Here is a 22560-nt window from a genome sequence, read left to right as displayed (position 1 = left end):
AAACCCTCAACCCATTTAAAAATGGATGTGCACTTGAAGTGCTGTAAACCGACAGGGCTACGGACCAAGAGCTGGAAAGTGGAGATTAAGCCGGATAGCTCTTTTTCGGCCGGCATGGACGCGATGGGCCGAATGGCCTCCTTCTGCGCCGTAACTTTCTATGATTCCATGAACTGAACGTAGTACTCCAGATTGGGATCTGACCAAGGCTCTGTACAACTGAAGCATCACTGTCTCACTTTTATACTCCAACCCCCTTGAGATAAAGGCCAATGTTCCATTAGCCTTTTTGAGTGCTTTTTGTGCCTGTGCACCAGTTTTTAGTGATCTGTACATATGGGCACCTAAATCCCTTGGCTCCTCCACAGCTCCCTAGTCTCTCACCATTCAGAAACGATTCAGGAATTGTCTTCCTCCAATCCAAGGTGGACGACCTCCCACTTCCCCACAGCGAGCTCCATCTGCCACAGTTTTGCCCACTCACTTAATCTGCCTTTGTCCATTTGTAACTTCCTGCTCCCAGCAACCTCCCATTTATCTCCCTTACAGGTTGGCTCCACGCAGCACAACGCCACAGTGGCTAAGGACAAGAAGCCAGTGCATGGGGACTATGGGTTTGAAGCCACGACCTATGAGCGGGAAAACTACAGGAGCAAATGTTAGCCTTTATAACTAGAGGGCCAGAATATAAAAGGGGAGGAAGTTTCGCTACAGCTACACAAAACCCTGGTCAGACCACATCTGGAGCACTGTGTACAGTTCTGGGCACTGCAAAGGATATATTGGCCTTGGAAGGATCGCAGCACAGATTCACCAGCTCTAAGGGTCAAATTACGAGGAGAGATTTCATAAACGAGGCTTGTTTAGAAGGTTGAGGGCTCATTTGATTGAGGCTTTTAGGATTTTGAAAGGAATTGATTGGGTGGATGGAGAGAAACTTTCTCCCACTGGTGGGGGAGTTTAGGACAAGGGGACATAACCTTAAAATCAGAGCCAGGCCATTCAGGAGAGAAGTCGGGAAACACTTCTTCACACAAAGGATGGTAGACGTGTGGAACTCTCTCCCACAAAAAGCAGTAGATGCCAGCTCAATTAATAATTTAAAATCTGGGATCGATAGATTTTTGCTGGCCAAGGGAATTAAGGGATATGGAGCCAAGGCGGGTGGATGGAGTTAGGTAGAGATCAGCGAAGATCTCAATGAATGGCGGGAACAGGCCCGAAGGGTTTAATAGCCTACTCCTTTTCCTTTGTCCCTATGAATGCTGCAAGAGGTTATAGACAATAACCTGTTGGAATCGGAGTCAAATCCAGCACTGAATAATATACGAAGGAGACTTTCATCTGACTGGCCAGTATGGTTAGGGAGCCATAGGTTTACAGACCCAGGGCAGGTACAGCATGGGTTAGATAAAGAGAAAAGCTCCCTCTACACCGTCCCATCAAACACTCCCAGGGCAGGTATAGCATGGGTTAGATACAGAGTAAAGCTCCCTCTGCACTGTCCCATCAAACACTCCCAGGGCAGGTACAGCACGGGTTAGATACAGAGTAAAGCTCCCTCTACACCGTCCCATCAAACACTCCCAGGGCAGGTACAGCATGGGTTAGATACAGAGTAAAGCTCCCTCTGCACTGTCCCATCAAACACTCCCAGGGCAGGTACCGCATGGGTTAGATACAGAGTAAAGCTCCCTCTACACTGTCCCATCAAACACTCCCAGGGCAGGTACAGCACAGGTTAGATACAGAGTAAAGCTCCCTCTGCACTGTCCCATCAAACATCCACACGGCACTTACTGTATAGGTTAGAGGAGCCCTCTGCTTTTAAATTTGACGGCAAAAAAAATCCCTCCGTGTCCTAGAGACTGCGAGATTCACCTCCTAGAGGTACGGTCTCTGGGGGGTGAGGCGGGGGGGGGGGGGGGGGGAAGAACAGCTGAGCATAAATACAAACAGGAAAAACAGGAAGGGATTTAGAAACCTGGATCAGTCCTGGACCATTAGCACGGCAGGGGGGGAGCGGGGGGAAGAAATGATTTCCAACCCCTGTAAAAGAACGAACTTGCATTTATCAGGAAAGGGTGAACAGGCTGGGGCTCTTTCCTCTAGAAGAGAGAAGGCTGAGGGGGTGACTTGATGGAGGTCTTTAAAGTAATGGAAGGGTTTGACAGTGCAGACATGGAGAAAATGTTTCCACTTGTGGGGGAGACCAAAACTAGAGGGCATAAACATAAGATAATCGCTAATAAATCCAATCGGGAATTCAGGAGAAATTTCTTTACCCAGAGAGTGGTTAAAATGTGGAATTCGTTACCACAAGTAGTTGTTGAGGCGAATAGCACAGATGCATTTAAGGGGACGCTAGATAAGCACGAGGGAGAAAGAAATAGAAGGTTATGCTGATAGGGTGAGATGAAGTAGGGAGGGAGGAGGCTCGTGTGGAGCATTAACACCGGGATAGACCAGTTGGGCCGAATGGCCTGTTTCTGTGTTGTAGTTTCGAGGTGTAAAGTCATGAAAAGGTGCAAGATGAAGGCAAGTTCTTTCTTCCTACGTCCGCTCGTTCTAGACCCCTCGAAGGACTCTACATGGTTTCCTATTTGTTTTCTCTCCTGTTACTCTTTAACAGAGGCTTTCCAGCTTCGTGCCAGCTGCTCGGGATCTCGTTCGCCAGGAAGTTATTAATTTTTTTCTACTCAATTTGCATACTTTTTTTTAAAAAAGAAAAGGAACTTTCATTTCTAAAGTGTCTTTCACAATGTCCCAAAGCGCTTCACAGCCAACTCAGTGCTTTTGAAGTGTAGTCACCGTTGTATTGTGGGGAAACGCGGCAGCCAATTTGCGCACAGCAAGATCCCATAAACAGCGGTGAGGTAAATGACCAGATCATCATTTATTTATTTTTTAAGTGATGTTGGTTGAGGGATAAACATGAGGGATAAAAACGTAACGGGAAATCTTGAACCGTTACCTTCCTCGGTCGTGGCCGCCCTGCGGGTTTCTTCTCTTCGAAAGACGTTGTCGCAGCCCACCACCGTCACCTGAGTGCACTTGCCGTACAGGTCCACCACGCCCCAAACCTGTGGGGGCAGCCCCGAGGCCGCCACCCCGCAGTCCCGCCCGTTCACCCACAGGTGGAGCTCGCCACCGGCCGTCCGCTGGATGCCCACTTTATCGCCCTCGCTCAGCTGGTCCAGGTCCTGCCCGTACTCCTCCAGCACCGAGCGCCCGTCCCGCAACACCGAGCAGCCGGAGATGATCCAGGAGCCGCCCTTCAGACCGGTGGCGCTGCTGGGAAAGTCCAAGGTGTTGGGGTCTAATGCAGTCACCCCGATCTCGATCGAACCGCTCCAGGAGTTTACCTGTTCAACGAAACAAAGACAGCGAAGGCATCAGTAGCGGCACAGAAATCAGGTCAGCTTCCCAATGGCACATGCAGCGCCCGGTGCGGGGCACCCAGCGCCGAGTCTGGGCACCCAGCGCAGTACAAAGCCAGGCAAGGCAGATTTCAAAGCCAACCTCTGCTCTGTACTGAATTACCAATCTCAGCTAGGCTGGCGGTGGAGGTACCACAATACACCCGTTACGGTCACGTTGTGGTTATGGCACTGGACCAGCAACCAAGAGGTTGAAAGTTGTAATCTAATCAGGGCAGTTAAATAAATCTGGTTTTAAAAAACCAAATGGCCATGAAAGCCGCAGACTGTCGTAAAAGCTCAACTGGTTCACTAATGGTCTTCAGGGAAGGGAACCTGCCGTCCTTACCCTGTCTGGTCTACACGTGACCCCGGTCCTTCATTATGTAATTGAGGTTTTTAAAAAAAATTGTAATGGGTTTTGATGGGATCAAAAGAGAAAGACTGTTTGATCTGGTTGGGGAAGTCAGTGGCAATTTAAAATGGTCAATAAGAGTGAGGAGAGGGGTTAGGAGAAGGTATAACATTGGGGTACAGTGCTGGTATCAAAGTATCATAGTATGTTATAGCACAGAAGGCAGCCATTCAGCCCATTGTGCCTGTGCTGGCTCTTCGAAAGAGCTATCCAATTAGTCCCACTCCGTTCTTTCCCCATAGCCCTGCAAATGTTTTCCCTTCAAGTATTTATCCAATTCCCCCTTTGAAGCTACCATTGAATCTGCTTCCACCGCCCTTTCAGGCAGCGAATTCCAGATCATAACAACTCGCTGCACAAAAAAATAGTTTCCTCATGTCGCCTCTGGCTCTTTTGCCAATCACCTTAAATCTGTGTCCTCTTCTGCCACTCCTTATTTCTCCTTATTTACTTGATCAAAACCGTCCATGATTTTGAACGCCTCTATCAAATCTCCCCTTAACCTTCTCTGTTCTAAGGAGAACAACCCCAGCTTCTCCAGTCTCTCCACATAACTGAAGTCCCTCATCCCTGGTACCATTCCAGTAAATCTCTTCTGCACCCTCTCCAAGGCTTTGACATCCTTCCTAAAGTGTGGTGCTCAGGATTGGACACAATACTCCAGCTGAGGCCTAACCAGTGTTTTATAAAGGTTTAGCATAACTTCCTTGCTTTTGTACTCTATACCTCTATTAATAAATGGTGGGTACAGGTCTGTCACTGGATAACACCAGGATACAGTACTGGTGGGTACAGGTCTGTCACTGTATAACACTGGGGTACAGTACTGGTGGGTACAGGTCTGTCACTGGATAACACTGGGGTACAGTACTGGTGGGTACAGGTCTGACACTGTATAACACTGGGGTACAGTACTGGTGGGTACAGGTCGATCACTGGGGTACAGTACTGGTGGGTACAGGTCTGTCACTGTATAACACTGGGATACAATACTGGTGGGTACAGGTCTGTCACTGTATAACACTGGGGTACAGTACTGGTGGGTACAGGTCGATCACTGGGGTACAGTACTGGTGGGTACAGGTCTGTCACTGTATAACACTGGGACACAATACTGGTGGGTACAGGTCTGTCACTGTATAACACTGGGGTACAGTACTGGTGGGTACAGGTCGATCACTGGGGTACAGTACTGGTGGGTACAGGTCTGTCACTGTATAACACTGGGGTACAGTACTGATGGGTACAGGTCTATCACTGTATAACACTGGGGTACAGTACTGGTGGGTACAGGTTTGTAGTTAAGCTGGGAGCAATTTAAAATGATGCATTAAGAGGGTTATCTTAAATAGGTTTCCCCCATTAACATTCATGAATTTGACTGTGATTGTCCCTAGAGTAAATGAGCATTAATACAGTAAGTAAGCCCAGTAACTTCAGAGCTGGGGCGCTCAGAGTCAGCGTGGATGGATCCCTCTCAGAGGCAAATAGGCTCTTTTATATTTCTCACCTACATGCTGCCCCCTGGGCAGCAACATCTGAAGACATGATGTCAGATCCACACCTACAAACGACACCCAGCTCTACCTCACCCCCACCTCTCTCGACCCTTCCACCACCTCAGTGTTGTCAGACTGCTTGTCCAACATTCAATCCTGGAGGAGATGCAGCTTCCTACCATTAAACACTGGGTAGACCGAAGGCAATGTCTTCGGCCCCCACTACAAACTCCGTGCCCTCACCACCGATTCCATCCCTATCCCCAGCCACTGGTTGAGGCTGCACCAGAAATTCACAACCTCGGCGTCCCAATTGAGCTGAGCTTCCATAGAAACATACTAAATAGGAGCAAGAGCAGGCCATTCGGCCCTTCAGGCCTGCTCTGCCATTCAAAATGATCACGGCTGATCGTCTAACTCAGTACCCTGTTCCCGCTTTTTCCCCATATCCCTTGATCCCTTCAGCATTGAGAAATATATCTATCTCCTTCTTGAACACATCTAACGACTTGGCCTCCACTGCCTTCTGTGGTAGAGAATTCCACAGGTTCACCACCCTCTGAGTGAAGAAATTTCTCCTCATCTCGGTTCTAAATGGCATACTCCATATCCTGAGACTGTGACCCCTGGTTCTGGACTCCCCAGCCATCGGGAACATCCTCCCTGCATCTAGGTCTGTCCAGTCCTGTTAGAATTTTATATGTTTCGATGAGATCACTTCTCATTCTTCTAAACTCTAGTGAATATAGGCCTAGTCGACCCAATCTCTCCTCATACGTCAGTCCTGCCATCCCAGGAATCAGTCTGGTAAACCTTCGTTGCACTCCCTCCATGGCAAGGACATCCTTCCTCGGATAAGGAGACCAAAACTGCACACAATACTCCAGATGTGGTCCCACCATGGCCCTGTATAACTGCAGTAAGACATCCCTGCTCCTGTACTCAAATCCTCTTGCAATGAAGGCCAACATACCATTCGCCTTCCTATCTGCTTGCTGCACCTGAATGCTCGCTTCCAGCGACTGGTGTACAAGGACACCCAGGTCTCGTTGCACCTCCCCTTTTCCCAATCTACCACCATTAAGATAATAATCTGACTTTCTGTTTTTACAACCAAAGTGGATAACCTCACATTCATCCACGTTATACTGCACCTGCCATGTTCTTGCCCACTCACCCAACTTGTCTAAATCACATTGGAGCCTCTTTCCATCCTCCTCACAGCTCACATTCCACCCCAGCTTTGTGTCGTCTGCAAACTTGGAAATGTGACATTCAGTTCCCTCATCCGAATCATTGATATATATTGTGAATAGCTGGGGCCCAAGCACTGATCCCTGCGGTACCCCACTGGTCACTGCCTGCCACCCGTTTATTCCAACTCTGTTTCCTGTCTGTCAATCAATTCTCAATCCATGCCAGTATATTCCCCCCAATCCCATGTGCTTTAATTTTGCACACTAACCTCTTGTGTGGGACCTTATTAAAAGCCTTCTGAAAATCCAAGTACACCACATCCACTGATTCTCCCCTATCTATTTACTAGTTACATCCTCAGAAAACTCCAGTAGATTTGTTAAGCATGATTTCCCTTTCATAAACCCATGCTGACTTTGTACAATCCCGTTAATGCCCTCCTAGTGTTCTGTTATCACATCTTTTATAATAGACTCTAGCATTTTCCCCACTACTGATGTTAGGCTAACTGGTCTGTAATTCCCTGTTTTTTCTCTCTCTCCTTTTTTAAATAGTGGGGTTACATTTGCCACCCTCCAATCTGTAGGAACTGTTCCAGAGTCTATAGAAATTTGGAAGATGATCACCAATGCATCCACTATTTCCAGGGCCACTTCCTTTAGTATTCTGGGATGTAGATTATCAGGCCCTGGGGATTTGTCAGCCTTTAGCCCCATTAATTTCCCTAGCACTATTTTTTTTTTAACTAATACTGGTTTCTTTCAGTTCCTCCCTCTCACTAGACGCTTGGTTCCCTAACATTTCTGGAAGGTTATTTGTGTCCTCCTTTGTGAAGACAGAAGCAAAGTATGTGTTTAATTGTTCGGCCATTTCTTTGTTCCCCGTTATAATTTCCCCCATTTCTGACTGTAAGGGACCTACATTTGTCTTCACCAATCTCTCTCGACATATTTATAGAAGCTTTTACAGTCAGTTTTTATGTTCCCTGCTAGTTTACTCTCATACTCTATTTTCCCCTCTTAATCAATCTCTTTGTTCTCCTTTGCTGAATTCTGAACTGCTCCCAATCCTCAGGCTTGCCACTTTTTCTAGCAATTTTATATGTCTCCTCTTTGGATCTGATACTATCCCTAATTTCTTTTGTAAGCCACGGTTGAGCCACCTTTCCTGTTTTACTTTTGCGCCAGACAGGAATGAATAATTGTTGTAATTCCTGAACACGTTCTTTAAATATTAGCCATCGCCTATCCACCGTCATCCCTTTTAGTAAAGTTCCCCAATCTATCATAGCCAACTCGCACCTCATACTTTCGTAATTTCCTTTATTTAGATTCAGGACTCTAGTTTCGGATTCAAGTACTTCACTCTCCATCTTAATGAGGAATTCTATCATGTTATGGTCGCTCTTCCCTAAGGGACCCCGCACAACAAGACTGTTAATTAATCCTTTCTCATTGCACAATACCCAGTCTAGGATCGCCTGTTCTCTGGTTGGTTCCTCAACATATTGGTCTAGAAAACCATCACGTACACACTCCAGGAATTCCCCCCCCACAGTATTATTGCTAATTTGGTTTGACCAATCTATATGTAGATTAAAGTCACCCATGATTATAATTGGACCCTTCTTGCATGCGTCTCTAATTTCCTGTTTAATGTCCTCCCCTACATCTCCACTACTGTTTGGGGGCCTATAAACAACCCCCACCAACGTTTTCTGCCCCTTGGTGTTTCTTAGCTCCACCCATACAGATTCCACATCGTGATTTTCCGAGCCAATATCCTTCCTCACTATTGCATTGATTTCCTCCTTTACTAACAACACGACCCCACCTCCTTTCCCTTTTTGCCTGTCCTTCCTAAATATTGAATACCCCTGGATGTTCAGTTCCCATCCTTGGTCACCCTGCAGCCATGTCTCCGTAATCGCAACGATATCATAACCGTTAATATCTATCTGCGCTGTTAATTCATCTACCTTATTGCGAATGCTCCGCGCATTAAGACACAATGCCTTCAGACTTGTCTTTTTAAGATTGCTCGTCATCTTAGTTTTATTTTGCACTACGGCCCTATTTGTTTTTCACCCTTGTTTTCTCTGCCTTCCACTATTACTTCTTCCGTCTTTTGTTTCTATCCTTCTTTCCCCCTCCTCTGTCTCCCTGCTCAGGTTCCCAACCCCCTGCCATTCTAGTTTAAACCTTCCCCAACAGCACTAGCAAACACCCCCCTGAGGACATCGGTCCCGGTCCTGCTCGGGTGTAACCCGTCCCGCTTGTACAGGTCCCACCTTCCCCAGAACCGGTCCCAATGTCCCAGGAATCTAAATCCCTCCCTCCTACATCATCCCTGCAGCCACGTATTCATCTGGTCTATTCTCCTGTTCCTATACTCACTAGCACGTGGCACTGGTAGTAATCCTGAGATCACTACCTTTGAGGTCCTGCTTTTTAATTTATCTCCTAACTCCTTAAATTCACCTTGCAGGACCTCATCCCTTTTTTTAACCTATGTCGTTGGTACCAATATGGACCAGATATGGACCACGACTACTGGCTGTTCACCCTCTCCCTCCAGAATGCCCTGCAGCTGCTCCGTGACATCCTTGACCCTAGCACCAGGGAGGCAACATACCATCCTGGAGTCACATTTGCGGCCGCCGAAACGCCGATCTGTTCCCCTTACAATTGAATCCCCTATCACTATAGCCCTGCCATTCCTTATTCCTCCCCTCCTGTGCAGCAGAGCCACCCATAGTGCCACAAACTTGGCTCTTGCTGCTTTCCCCTGATAAGCCATCTCACCAACAGTATCCAAAGCGGTATATCTGTTTGAGAGGGAGATGGCCCCAGGGGACTCATGCTCTACCTGCCTAGTCCTTTTACTCTGCCTGGCGGTCATTCATTTCCTTCTTGCCTGCGTAATCTTTACCTGCGGTGTGACCACCTCACTGAACGTGCTATCCACGATAATCTCAGCATCGCGGATGCTCCAAAGTGAATCCACCCGCAGCTCCAGCTCCGAAATGCGGTTAGCCAGTAGCTGCAGCTGGACACACTTCCTGCACACATGGTCGCCAGGGACACTGGTAGTGTCCATGACTTCCCACATAGTGCAGGAGGAGCATTTCACGGGTGCGAGCTCTGCTGCCATGACTTGCCTTAGATTTACACTGCTTTCACCTCTCGGATTCTCTTCCCGCTCTTTAGACTCTCCTTTTACACTGCGCTCACCTCTCGGACTCTCCTTTTACACTGCGCTCACCTCTCGGACTCTCCTTTTACACTGCGCTCACCTCTCAGGACTCTCCTTTTACACTGCGCTCACCTCTCAGACTCTCCTTTTACACTGCGCTCACCTCTCAGGACTCTCCTCCCGCTCTCGGACCCCATGTCCACTCCATCACCAAGACTGTCTACTTCCACCTCTGTAACATCGCCCGTCTCCGTCCCTGCCTCAGTCCATCTGCTGCTGAAACCCTCATCCATGCTTTTGTTACCTCCTGACTGGACTATTCCAATGCTCTCCTGGCCGGCCTCCCATCTTCCACCCTCCATAAACTTGAGCTCATCCAAAACTCTGCTGCCCGTATCCTAACTCGCACCAAGTCCTGTTCACCCATCACCCCCTGTGCTCGCTGATCTGCATTGGCTCTCGGTCCACCAACATGTCAAATTTAAAATGCTCATTCTTGTGTTCAAATCCCTCCATGGCCTCACCCTTCCCTACCTCTGTAAACTCTTCCAGCCCTACAACCCTCCGAGAACTCTGCATTCCTCCAACTCAGACCTCTTGTACATCATCCACCATTGACGGCCGTGCCTTCAGCCAACTAGGCCCTAAGCTCTGGAATTCCCTCCTTAATCCTCTCTGTTTCTCTCTCTCCTCCTTTAAGGCGCTCCTTGAAACCTAACTCTTGGACCAAGCTTTTGGTCACCTGTCCTAATGTCTCCTCCTTTCACTTGTTGCCAATTTGTGTCCGTGAAGCACCTTGGGATGTTTTCCCATGTTCAAAGGAGATATATAAATGCAAATTGTTCTTGGGATGGGGAGTGATAGAGGGAGAACAAGGAGGAAGGGTAGAGGGAGGGGAAAGAAACACAAGACAGTAGGTGCTACCAGACAGCAGCAGAAGCAATTTCATAAGAACATAAGAAATAGGAGCAGGAGTCGGCCAATCGGCCCCTCGAGCCTGCTCCACCATTTAATAAGATCATGGCTGATCTGATCCTAACCTCAAATCTAAATTCATGTCCAATTTCCTGCCCGCTCCCCGTAACCCCTAATTCCCTTTACTTCTAGGAAACTGTCTATTTCTGTTTTAAATTTATTTAATGATGTAGCTTCCACAGCTTCCTGGGGCAGCAAATTCCACAGACCCACCACCCTCTGAGTGAAGAAGTTTCTCCTCATCTCAGTTTTGAAAGAGCAGCCCCTTATTCTAAGATTATGCCCCCTAGTTCTAGTTTCACCCATCCTTGGGAACATCCTTACCGCATCCACCCGATCAAGCCCCTTCACAATCTTATATGTTTCAATAAGATCGCCTCTCATTCTTCTGAACTCCAATGAGTAGAGTCCCAATCTACTCAACCTCTCCTCATATGTCCGCCCCCTCATTCCCGGGATTAACCGAGTGAACCTTCTTTGTACTGCCTCGAGAGCAAGTATGTCTTTTCTTAAGTATGGACACCAAAACTGTATGCAGTATTCCAGGTGCGGTCTCACCAATACCTTATATAACTGCAGCAATACCTCCCTGTTTTTATATTCTATCCCCCTAGCAATAAAAGCCAACATTCCGTTGGCCTTCTTGATCACCTGCTGCACCTGCAAACTTACTTTTTGATTTTCTTGCACTAGGACCCCCAGATCCCTTTGTACTGCAGTACTTTCCAGTTTCTCGCCATTAAGATAATAACTTGCTCTCCGATTTTTCCTGCCAAAGTGCATAACCTCACATTTTCCAATATTGTATTGCATCTGCCAAATCTCCGCCCACTCACCCAGCCTGTCTATATCCACTTGTAGGTTTTTTATATCCTCCTCAGTCTCTACTTTCCCTCCCATCTTTGTATCATCTGCAAACTTGGATATGTTACACTCGGTCCCCTCCTCCAAATCGTTAATATAGATTGTAAAGAGTTGGGGACCCAGCACCGACCCCTGCAGAACACCACTGGCTACTGGTTGCCAGTCCGAGAATGTACCATTTATCCCAACTCTCTGCTTCCTGTTAGATAACCAATCCTCCACCCATGCCAGAATATTACCCCCAATCCAGTGATTCTTTATCTTGAGCAATAATCTTTTATGTGGCACCTTGTCGAATGCCTTCTGGAAGTCCAAATACACTACGTCCACTGGTTCCCCTTTATCCACCCTGTACGTTATATCCTCAAAGAACTCAAGCAAATTTGTCAGACATGACTTCCCCTTCGTAAAGCCATGCTGACTTTGTCCTATTAAATTATGTTTATCCAAATGTTCTGCTACTGTCTCCTTAATAATAGACTCCAAAATTTTACCCACCACAGATGTTAAGCTAACTGGTCTATAATTTCCAGCCTTCTGCCTACTACCCTTTTTAAATAAGGGTGTTACATTGGCAGTTTTCCAATCTGCCGGGACCTTTGCTGAGTCCAGAGAATTTTGGAAAATTATTACCAAAGCATCCACAATCCCCACTGCCACTTCCCTCAAGACCCTAGGATGTAAGCCATCAGGTCCAGGGGATTTATCCGCCTTGAGTCCCATTAATTTACTGAGTACCAATTCCTTAGTGATTTTAATCGTATTTAGCTCCTCCCCCCCTAGAGCCCCCTGTTTGTCCAGTGTTGGGATATTCTTAGTGTCCTCTACCGTAAAGACTGAAACAAAATATTTGTTCAGCATTTTTGCCATCTCCATGTTTCCCACCATTAATTTCCCGGTCTCATCCTCTCAAGGACCTACGTTTGCCTTAGCCATCCTTTTTCTTTTTATATAACTGTAGAAACACTTGCTATCTGTTTTTATATTTTTTGCTAATTTATTTTCATAATCTATCTTCCTTTTCTTAATCAATCCTTTAGTTACTTTTTGCTGTCTGTTGAAGACTTCCCAATCTTCTATCCTCCCACTAAGTTTGGCTACCTTATATGTCCTTGTTTTTAGTCGGATACTATCCTTAATTTCTTTACTTAGCCACGGATGGCTGTCATTTCTTTTACACCCTTTTTTCCTCAATGGAATATATATTTTTTGAAAGTTGTAAAATAACTCCTTAAATGAACACCACTGTTCATGTACCGTCTTACCCTTTAATCTATTTTCCCAGTCCACTTTAATCAATTCCGCTCTCATACCATCATAGTCTCCTTTATTCAAGCTCAGTACGCTTGTTTGAGAACCAACCTTCTCACCCTCTAATTGGATATGGAATGTAACCATGTTATGGTCACTCATTCCAAGGGGATCCTTAACTAGGACATTAATTAATTAATCCTGGCTCATTACACAGGACCAGGTCCAAGGTTGCTTGCCCCCTTGTAGGATCAGTTACATACTGCTCAAGAAATCCATCCCTACTACACTCAATAAACTCTTCCTCAAGGCTACCCTGCCCAATTTGATTTGTCCAGTTAATATGATAGTTAAAATCCCCCATAATTATAGCTGTTCCCTTATTACATGCCCCGACTATTTCCTGATTAATACTTCTTCCAGCAGAGTTGCAACTATTAGGAGGCCTATATACTACGCCCACGAGTGTTTTTTGCCCCTTATTATTCCTTATCTCTACCCAAACTGTTTCATTATCCTGATCCTTTGTCCCAATATCTTTTCTCTGTATTACAGTGACTCCTTCCTTTATTAACATAGCCACCCCACCTCCCCTTCCCTTCCCTTCCTTCCTGCCTGTCCTTCCTGATTGTTAAATACCCTGGCATATTTAATTCCCAGTTGTTGTCACCCTGCAGCCATGTTTCTGTAATGGCCACAAGATCATACCCATACGTCGTTATTTGTGCCGTTAACTCGTCCATTTTGTTACAAATGCTACGTGCATTCAGATAAAGAACTTTCAAATATGTTTTGTGACACTTAGTTCCTGCTTTTTCCTTTTTTAACACTTTACCTTTTACTCCATACCTTCTGTCCCTTCCTGATACGCTTTCCTCTGTCTCCCTGCTCAGGTTCCCAACCCCCTGCCACAGCTTTGATGCTGGGTTAATCGCCTTACGCCTTCTAGTTTTCATTTTATCTGTCGTGCCTAAAGTACCTAAAGTACACTTTCTTTCCGCTGCTCTATGCTTTTCCCTTTCACTTGTTCTTGAACAACTGTTTGTACTATTTGTATTGTAGATTTCCCCTAGGTCTTCCCCTCTCTTGCTGCTCTCAACTTTATTCCCTTCTGACTCCCCGCTCAGTTTAAACCCCAACAGCACTAGCAAACACCCCCGCGAGGACATTTGTCCCGGTCCTGCTCGGGTGTAACCCGTCACACTTGTACAGGTCCCACCTTCCCCAGAACCAGTCCCAATGTCCCAGGAATCTAAATCCCTCCCTCCTACACCATCCCTGCAGCCACGCATTCATCCTGTCTATTCTCCTGTTCCTATACTCACTAGCACGTGGCACCGGTAGTAATCCTGAGATCACTACCTTTGAAGTCCTGCTTTTTAATTTATCTCCTAACTCCTTAAATTCACCTTGCAGGACCTCATCCCTTTTTTTACCTATGTCGTTGGTACCAATATGGACCACGACTACTGGCTGTTCACCCTCCCCCTCCCCCTCCAGAATGCCCTGTAGCCGCTCCCCGAACCTGGCTCTTGCTGCTTTCCCCTGATAAGCCATCTCCCCCAACAGTATCCAAAGCAGAATATCTGTTTGAGAGGGAGATGGCCCCAGGGGACTCATGCTCTACCTGCCTAGTCCTTTTACTCTGCCTGGCGGTCACCCATTTCCTTTCTGCCTGCGTATTCTTTACCTGCGGTGTGACCACCTCACTGAACGTGCTGTCCACGATAGTCTCAGCATCGCGGATGCTCCACAGTGAATCCACCCGCAGCTCCAGCTCCGAAATGCGGTTAGCCAGTAGCTGCAGCTGGACACACTTCCTGCACACATGGTCGCCAGGGACACTGGTAGTGTCCATGACTTCCCACATAGTGCAGGAGGAGCATATCACGGGTGCGAGCTGTGCTGCCATGACTTGCCTTAGACTCTCTTCCCGCTCTAGGTCTCCCCTTTTATACTCTGCTCACCTCTCGGACTCTCCTGCCTCACCTGTGATGTCGCACAGCAGTTGTCTCCTGTTATTTCATCCCAATACAAACGAGATCCCACTGTCCTTTTGACAAAGCTATTGTTTGTATACCATAAATAAATAGGGGACAGGGTGGTGCAGCGGATTAGACATGGGCTGGGGGGTAAAATAAGTTCGGACTGTTGGGATATAATTTTCACCTATATACTGGCTGCAATGGTCCCACATGAAATAACAGGGATAGTCTAAATCCAGTCCCAAATAACCAGGGGACCCAGATCACTGATATCAGAAAATGTCACACTGGGGCAGTAGGGAACGTTCTCTAAATTTGGGACAGTGTAGAGGGAGCTTTACTCTGAATCTAACCCGTGCTGTACCTGCCCTGCAAGTGTTTGATGGGACAGTGTAGAGGGAGCTTTACTCTGTATCTAACCCGTGCTGTACCTGCCCCGGGAGTGTTTGATGGGACAGTGTAGAGGGAGCGTTACGCTGTATTTTTTTTTATTCGTTCATGGGATGTGGGCATCGCTGGCAAGGCCAGCATATGTTGCCCATCCCTAATTGCCCTTGAGAAGATGGTGGTGAGCCGCCTTCTTGAACCGCTGCAGTCCGTGTGGTGAAGGTTCTCCCACAGTGCTGTTAGGAAGGGAGTTCCAGGATTTTGACCCAGCGACGAGGAAGGAACAGCGATATATTTCCAAGTCGGGATGGTGTGCGACTTGGAGGGGAACATGCAGGTGGTGTTGTTCCCATGTACCTGCTGCTCTTGTCCTTCTAGGTAGTAGAGGTCGCGGGTTTGGGAGGTGCTGTCGAAGAAGCCTTGGCGAGTTGCTGCAGTGCATCCTGTGGATGGTACACACTGCAGCCACAGTGCGCCGGTAGTGAAGGGAGTGAATGTTTAGGGTGGTGGATGGGGTGCCAATCAAGCGGGCTGCTTTGTCCTGGATGGTGTCGAGCTTCTTCAATGTTGTTGGAGCTGCACTCATCCAGGCAAGTGGAGAGTATTCCATCACACTCCTGACTTGTGCCTTGTAGACGGCGGAAAGCCTTTGGGGAGTCAGGAGGTGAATCACTCGCTGCAAAATACCCAGCCTCTGACCTGCTCTCGTAGCCACAGTATTTATATGGCTGGTCCAGTTAAGTTTCTGGTATATAACCCGTGCTGTACCTGCCCTGGGAGTGTTTGATGGGACAGTGTAGAGGGAGCTTTACTCTGTGTCTGCCCTGGGAGTGTTTGATGGGACAGTGTAGAGGGAGCTTTACTCTGTATCTAACCTGTGCTGTACCTGCCCTGGGAGTGTTTGATGCCAACATTAATTGCCCCTAAATTTGCCGAGCAAAATTCAAACCTGAGGACAACTTTTGACGGCGCAGTTCCAATTGACATTCGATTCTGCTTCTGGCTTTTGTTTTTTCTCCTGCTTATAGCCCTCAGCCTGCCTTTCCCCAGGGACACTCTGTGGAGACAGCAGTGATGGGGACGCCAGTGGTTTCTAAATGGCGGATGATGATTTTAAGTTTTTAAATTTAGGGGGAAATTAAACTGAAGAAGATATACAGTTAACTCATCCCACTGGGATCCTCCCCTCCCTTCAGCTGCAGGTTTGATGGAGACAATATGCAGCTTTTATCACTGGGGATTAAGCAGGGGGGGTGGAATTATTCTCCAGCCCGTTTAATCTGAGCAAATATTCATTGTGGGGGGGCTCAGCCTAAATTATAATTAATCCCCAGTTAGCCCCATTTGTGGCTCATTTTTAAAATCATCTTTGTACCCTAATTTCTGTTGCCCCTCCCACCCCCAAACACCCTGTAACTGGAGCTCCACCACCCACCCACCCAGGAGTAGGCCTCAATCCCCGGTGTTTCCTACTGGGGTTCCCCCCGGGGTGGTGGTGGGGATGGGGGGGGGGGGGGGAATGGGGGTCTCTCTCGCCCCCTTCCCCCTTCACTCACCTTCCTGTCGATCCGCACCTGGAAGACCTGCCCGTCCCCGAGCGCCTCTTGGCTCATGGCCAGCCCATGGTTGAACTCCTCGGTCGGCTTGTTGCGCTTCGCCGTGCGGTTACCGTTCAACAGGACCACCAGCTTCCCGGTCCGCTGGTGGAACTCGGCCGCCATCCTTACCGCAGCGGGAGGCGGGGAGGGAGAGAGGCGGGCGGCCGCTAGGCGACGGTCGGCTTTGCGGCAGCCGGCGCCATCCGCTCTACGGCCCAGTCGGCCAATACGTTTTACGGCTGCGGGGCACTCTATTGAAAATCGCGCCGGTCCGTTTTACGGCAAGGGGGCAGATCTGCCGCAAAAAAAAAACCGTTCGAGGAGGAGGAGGAGGAGGAGGGGGGTGGGGGTTTGTTTTACGGCGGTGACGGGCCGTCGGCTCGGTTTGAATCTACTTTTACGGCAGCGGGGGTCAAACGCGGCGAGGAGAGGCGGAAGTGACGGTGTGTGTCATGGCGGCTGAGTGAGTGTTTTATGTGGAGGGAGATCGGCGGTCGGGGGCTGGGACTCGGGCTTTGTGAGGTACTGAGGAGATCAGGGAGATCAGAGAGAGAGAGAGAGAATGAGGGGGGAGAGAGAGAGTGAGTGAGTGAGTGAGGGAGAGGGAATCAAAGGGAGGGGGAGGGGAATCAGAGGGAGGGGGGGGGAGGGGAATCAGAGGGAGGGGGGGGGAGGGGGATCAAAGGGAGGGGGAGGAGGGGAATCAGAGGGAGGGGGGGGGAGGGGGATCAAAGGGAGGGGGAGGAGGGGAATCAGAGGGAGGGGGGGGGGAGGGGGATCAAAGGGAGGGGGAGGAGGGGGATCAAAGGGAGGGGGATCAAAGGGAGGGGGAGGGGGAGGGGGATCAAAGGGAGGGGGAGGGGGATCAAAGGGAGGGGGAGGGGGGATCAAAGGGAGGGGGAGGGGGGATCAAAGGGAGGGGGAGGGGGGGATCAAAGGGAGGGGGAGGGGGGATCAAAGGGAGGGGGAGGGGGGATCAAAGGGAGGGGGGATCAAAGGGAGGGGGAGGGGGGGATCAAAGGGAGGGGGAGGGGGGGATCAGAGGGAGGGGGGATCAGAGGGAGGGGGATCAAAGGGAGGGGGAGGGGGGGATCGGAGGGAGGGGGAATCAAAGGGAGGGGGGATCAAAGGGAGGGGGGATCAAAGGGAGGGGCAGGGGGGGATCAAAGGGAGGGGGAGGGGGGATCAAGGGGAGGGGGGGATCAGAGGGAGGGGGAATCAAGGGGAGGGGAGATCAGAGGGGGAGGGGGATCAAAGAGAGCGAGGGGATCAGAGAGGGAGAGAAGGTGGGGGATCAGCGAGGGAGAGAATGAGGGGGATCAGAGAGGGAGAGAAGGAGGGGGATCAGAGAGGGGGAGGGGATCAAAGGGAGGGGGAGGAGGGGATCAGAGGGAGGGGGAATCAAAGGGGGAGGGGGATCAGAGGGAGGGGGGAGAGAGTGAGGGAGGGGGAATCAAAGAGAGTGAGGGGATCAGAGAGGGAGAGAAGGTGGGGGATCAGCGAGGGAGAGAATGAGGGGGATCAGAGAGGGAGAGAAGGAGGGGGATCAGAGAGAGGGAGAGAAGGAGGGGGATCAGAGAGAGAGAGAGAAGGAGGGGGATCAGAGAGAGAGAGAAGGAGAGGGATCAGAGAAGGAGAGGGATCAGAGAGAGAGAGAAGGAGAGGGATCAGAGAGAGAGAGAAGGAGGGGGATCAGAGAGAGAGAGAGAAGGAGAGGGATCAGAGAGAGAGAGAGAAGGAGGGGGATCAGAGAGAGAGAGAAGGAGGGGGATCAGAGAGAGAGAAGGAGGGGAATCAGAGAGAGAGAGAGGGGGATGAGAGAGAAGGAGGGGCATCAGAGAGAGAGGGGGAGAGGGGAATCAAAGGGAGGGGGAGGGGGAATCAAGGGGAGGGGGAGGGGGAATCAAAGGGAGGGGGATCAAAGGGGGAGAGTGAGGGAGGGGGAATCAAAGGGAGGGAGAGAGGGGGATCAAAGAGAGTGAGGGGATCAGAGAGGGAGAGAAGGTGGAGGATCAGAGGGAGAGAAGGAGGGGGATCAGAGAGAGAGAAGGAGGGGAATCAGATAGAGAGAGAGGGGGGATCAGAGAGAGAGAGAGGGGGGGATCAGAGAGAGAGAGAGGGGGGGGGATCAGAGAGAGAGAGAGGGGGGATCAGAGAGAGAGAGAGGGGGATCAGAGAGAGAGAGAGGGGGGGATCAGAGAGAGGGGGGGATCAGAGAGAGGGGGGGATCAGAGAGAGAGGGGGGGATCAGAGAGAGAGGGGGGGATCAGAGAGAGAGAGGGGGGGATCAGAGAGAGAGGGGGGGATCAGAGAAAGAGGGGGGGATCAGAGAGAGAGGGGGGGATCAGAGAGAGAGGGGGGGATCAGAGAGAGGGGGGGATCAGAGAGAGAGAGAGGGGGGGATCAGAGAGAGAGAGAGGGGGGATCAGAGAGAGAGAGAGGGGGGGATCAGAGAGAGAGAGAGGGGGGGATCAGAGAGAGAGAGAGGAGGGGATCAGAGAGAGAGAGAGAGGGGGGGATCAGAGAGAGAGGGGGGGATCAGAGAGAGAGGGGGGGATCAGAGAGAGAGGGGGGGATCAGAGAGAGAGGGGGGGATCAGAGAGAGAGGGGGGGATCAGAGAGAGAGGGGGGATCAGAGAGAGAGAGGGGGGGGATCAGAGAGAGAGAGGGGGGGGATCAGAGAGAGTGAGAGAGGGGGGGATCAGAGAGAGTGAGAGAGGGGGGGATCAGAGAGAGTGAGAGAGAAGGAGGGGGATCAGAGGGAGAGAGAGGGAAGGGGGGAATCAGAGGAAGGGGGAACAGAGGGAGTGAGAGAGTGGGTGGGGGATCAGAGAGAGATGGATGGGGATCAGAGGGAGAGAGAGAGGGAGGTAAATCAGTGGGAGGAAGGGAGAGAGTGGGGGAGAGAGAAAGGGAGGGGGATCAGAGGGAGGGAGGGAGAAAGAGAGAGAGAGAGGGAGGGAGGGGGAATCAGTGGGAGAGAGGGATGGATCAGTGGGAGAGAGACAAAGGGAAGGAATAGGATCAGAGGGAAAGAGAGAGGGAGGGGGAATCAGTGGGAGAGAGACAAAGGGGAGGAATGGGATCAGAGGGAAAGAGAGAGAGAGGGGGATCAGAGGGAAAGAGAGAGAGGGAGGGGAATCAGGGAAAGAGAGAGAGGGAGTGGGATCAAAGGGAAAGAGAGAGGGAGGGGAATCAGAGGGAAAAAGAGAAAGAGAGAAGGAGGGGGATCAGAGAGAGGGGGGGATCAGTGTGAGGGGAATCAGAGGGAGTGAGAGTGGGGGGTCAGAGGGGGAGAGAGGGAGGGGGATCAGGGGGGGAGAGAGGGAGGGGGATCAGGGGGGGAGAGAGGGAGGGGGATTCAGAGGGAGAGAGGGTGAGGGGGGTTCACGGGAGAGAGAGGGGGGATCAGAGGGAGGGAGGGAGAGAGAGAGTGGGTGGGGGATCAGAGAGAGAAGGAGGGTGGGGAGATCAGAGGGAGGGGGCAGTGGGAGGGGGATTTGTGGTTGGGAGATGGTCAGTGGGAGTGGGATCTGTATAGGGAGGTGATCAGTGTGGGGGTGGGGATCTGGAGAAGGAGGGTTTCTGAGAGGAGGGGAGGTTCTGGGAGAGCAGGATGGTATGTGAACAGGAGGGGGTCTGGGAGAGGGACGGTCACAGGGAGAGGGAGGATTCAGGTGGGGATCAGAGGGAGGGGGGGCCAGGGAGAGGGAGGTAATCAGTAGGAGGGGGATCTGGGCGATGGAGGGGATCTAGGAGAGCGAAGGGGTCAGTGTGAGGTGGATCTGGGAGAGAGCAGGGAGGTCTGGGAGAAGGAGTGGTTCTGGGAGAGGGAAGGGATCAGAGGGAGAGGGATCCTGGGTGAGGGAGGTGGTTCTGTGTGAGGGAGGGGGGATCTTGGAAAAGGAGGGGGATAGAGACACTATCTGGGAGAAGGATGGGGATCTGGGGGAGACCTAAGACTGGATACAGTCTTGTGGGGACACTAGCTCTTGGTGATCCACTGGGGATGAACATGAGGGAGAAAGGAATAGTAAGGATATGCTGATATGATCAGATGAAGAGGGAGGGGAGGAGGCCCGTGTGGAGCATAAACGCCAGCATGGACCAGTTGGGCGAATGGCCTGTTTCTGCGCTGTACATTCTATGTAATTCTACGTAAGATGTGGGCATCGCTGGCGAGGCGGCATTTATTGCCCATCCCTGAGTTGCCCCCTGAGAAGGTGGTGGTGAGCCGACATCCTGAACCGCTGCAGTCCGTGTGGTGATGGTTCTCCCACAGTGCTGAAAGGAAGGGAGTTCCAGGATTTTGACCCAGCGACTATGAAGGAACGGCCGCTATATGTCCAAGTCGGGATGGGTGTACTCGGAGGTGCTGAAGTTCCCGTAACATTGCTGCCCTTGTCCTTCTCGGGTAGAGGTCGCAAGGGGAGAGAGGTGCTGCAGAAGTAACCTTGGCGACTTGCTGCAGTGCATCCTGTAGACAGTGGGCACTGCAGCCACGGTGCACCCATGGTAGAGTGGGGGTTGGATATTGAGGTCTAGTGGGGTGGGGGGCGCCGATCAAGCGGACTGCTCTGTCCCGGACGGGCGTGGGGGGGGGGGAAAGGCGATGATTACACCTCCGTCTGTTTGTTCCACTGCGGGAGCTCACGTCGGCTTTTATTGTTACAGGTCTAGCTTCTAGTGTCTGGCTCCTTCTGAAACTGAGACGATGCCAGCCCTATTGGAACGGCCCAAGATGTCGAGCGCAATGGCGCGGGCTCTTCACCAGCACATCATGAAGGAGAGAGCACGGAAACGACAAGGTGAGGGTCTGGACGGGAGGGGGGGACACAGTAAATCAATGCCGACATGGCAAAAGAACGAGAGGAGGCGATGAATTCACTGCCTGAAGCAGATGCAATAGGAACTTTCAAAAAGGAATCATATATGTATACTTGGAAAGGATACATTTGCAGGGCTATGGGGAAAGAACAAGGGGAGTGAGACTAATTGGGTAGCTCTTTCAAAGAGCCGGCACAGGCACAATGGGCAGAATGGCCTCCTTCTGTGCTGTGCGATTCTACCATAGGTTAGATGCCAAGAGTCGTCGGCCTCTGGCACAGGCAACGGAAACACGTGGTAAGTATCGGTTCCTTTCAGTCCTTCAGAGGGGAGCTGAAGAGTTCCGGTGTCGGCCGTGGCTCAGTGGGCAGCTCTCTCGCCTCTCGAGTCGGAAGGTCGTGGGTTCGAGCCCCCACTCCAGAGACTTGAGCCCACAATCCAGGCTGACGCTCCCAGTACATTACTGAGGGAGTGCTGCACTCAGGTGGACGTGAAAGATCCCACGGCCACTATTTCAAAGACGAGCGGGGGGAGTTCTCCCAGGTGTCCTGGGCCAATATTTATCCTTCAATCAACATCACTAAAAACAGATCTTGCTGTGCGCAAATTAGTTGCCCCATTTCCCGCCATTACAACAGCGACGACACATCATAAGTACTTCATAAGTACCTCTGGGACGTCCTGAGCTTGTGAAAGGATCTATAAAAATGCAAGTTCTTTCTTGAGAGAGGAGGTCATGTCAAGTAATCAAAGAGAGGCAAGATTTAACTCTGATTGCTGACATGAGACATGATGCCCTCTTGGAGCTCGCCCTTGCTCTCACAGGTGGGAGAAAAATCTCCCAGAGGTTTTTGTAAATTATCCTCAGGTTTTTTCTCTCTCTCTCTCTCTCCCTCCCTCCCTCTACCCTCTCCCTCTATCTCTCTCCCTCTAGGATAAATAGAGAGA

At 50.2% G+C, this 22560-nt stretch overlaps 2 protein-coding genes across 9 annotated transcripts in view; one reads left to right on the top strand and one right to left on the bottom strand.

The window, feature by feature from the left end:
* Positions 1-16998, bottom strand: part of neurl4 (neuralized E3 ubiquitin protein ligase 4) — an 86881-nt gene extending 69883 nt beyond the window's left edge. For 3 of the 5 annotated variants that reach the window (XM_067972053.1, XM_067972056.1, XM_067972054.1), the window contains exons 1-2: positions 16744-16986; positions 2975-3365 (exon numbers count right to left, since the gene is read on the bottom strand). In XM_067972053.1, the coding sequence (XP_067828154.1) occupies positions 2975-3365; positions 16744-16908 (556 nt within the window). In that variant the 5' untranslated portion in view covers positions 16909-16986. Of the gene's footprint in view, positions 1-2974; positions 3366-16743 lie in introns of all 5 variants that reach the window. The other 2 variants (XM_067972055.1, XM_067972052.1) reach the window with 2 other exon arrangements.
* Positions 16999-17153: 155 nt separating this feature from the next.
* gps2 (G protein pathway suppressor 2) overlaps positions 17154-22560 on the top strand; it is a 48447-nt gene continuing 43040 nt past the window's right edge. For 2 of the 4 annotated variants that reach the window (XM_067972049.1, XM_067972046.1), the window contains exons 1-2: positions 17209-17307; positions 21460-21593. In XM_067972049.1, the coding sequence (XP_067828150.1) occupies positions 21500-21593 (94 nt within the window). In that variant the 5' untranslated portion in view covers positions 17209-17307; positions 21460-21499. Of the gene's footprint in view, positions 17308-21459; positions 21594-22560 lie in introns of all 4 variants that reach the window. The other 2 variants (XM_067972047.1, XM_067972048.1) reach the window with 2 other exon arrangements.

The sequence above is a fragment of the Heptranchias perlo genome, chromosome 35 (genome assembly GCF_035084215.1).
Source record: "Heptranchias perlo isolate sHepPer1 chromosome 35, sHepPer1.hap1, whole genome shotgun sequence".
NCBI classification, from domain to species: domain Eukaryota; kingdom Metazoa; phylum Chordata; class Chondrichthyes; order Hexanchiformes; family Hexanchidae; genus Heptranchias; species Heptranchias perlo.
This window is presented reverse-complemented; position numbering and strand designations above follow the sequence as displayed.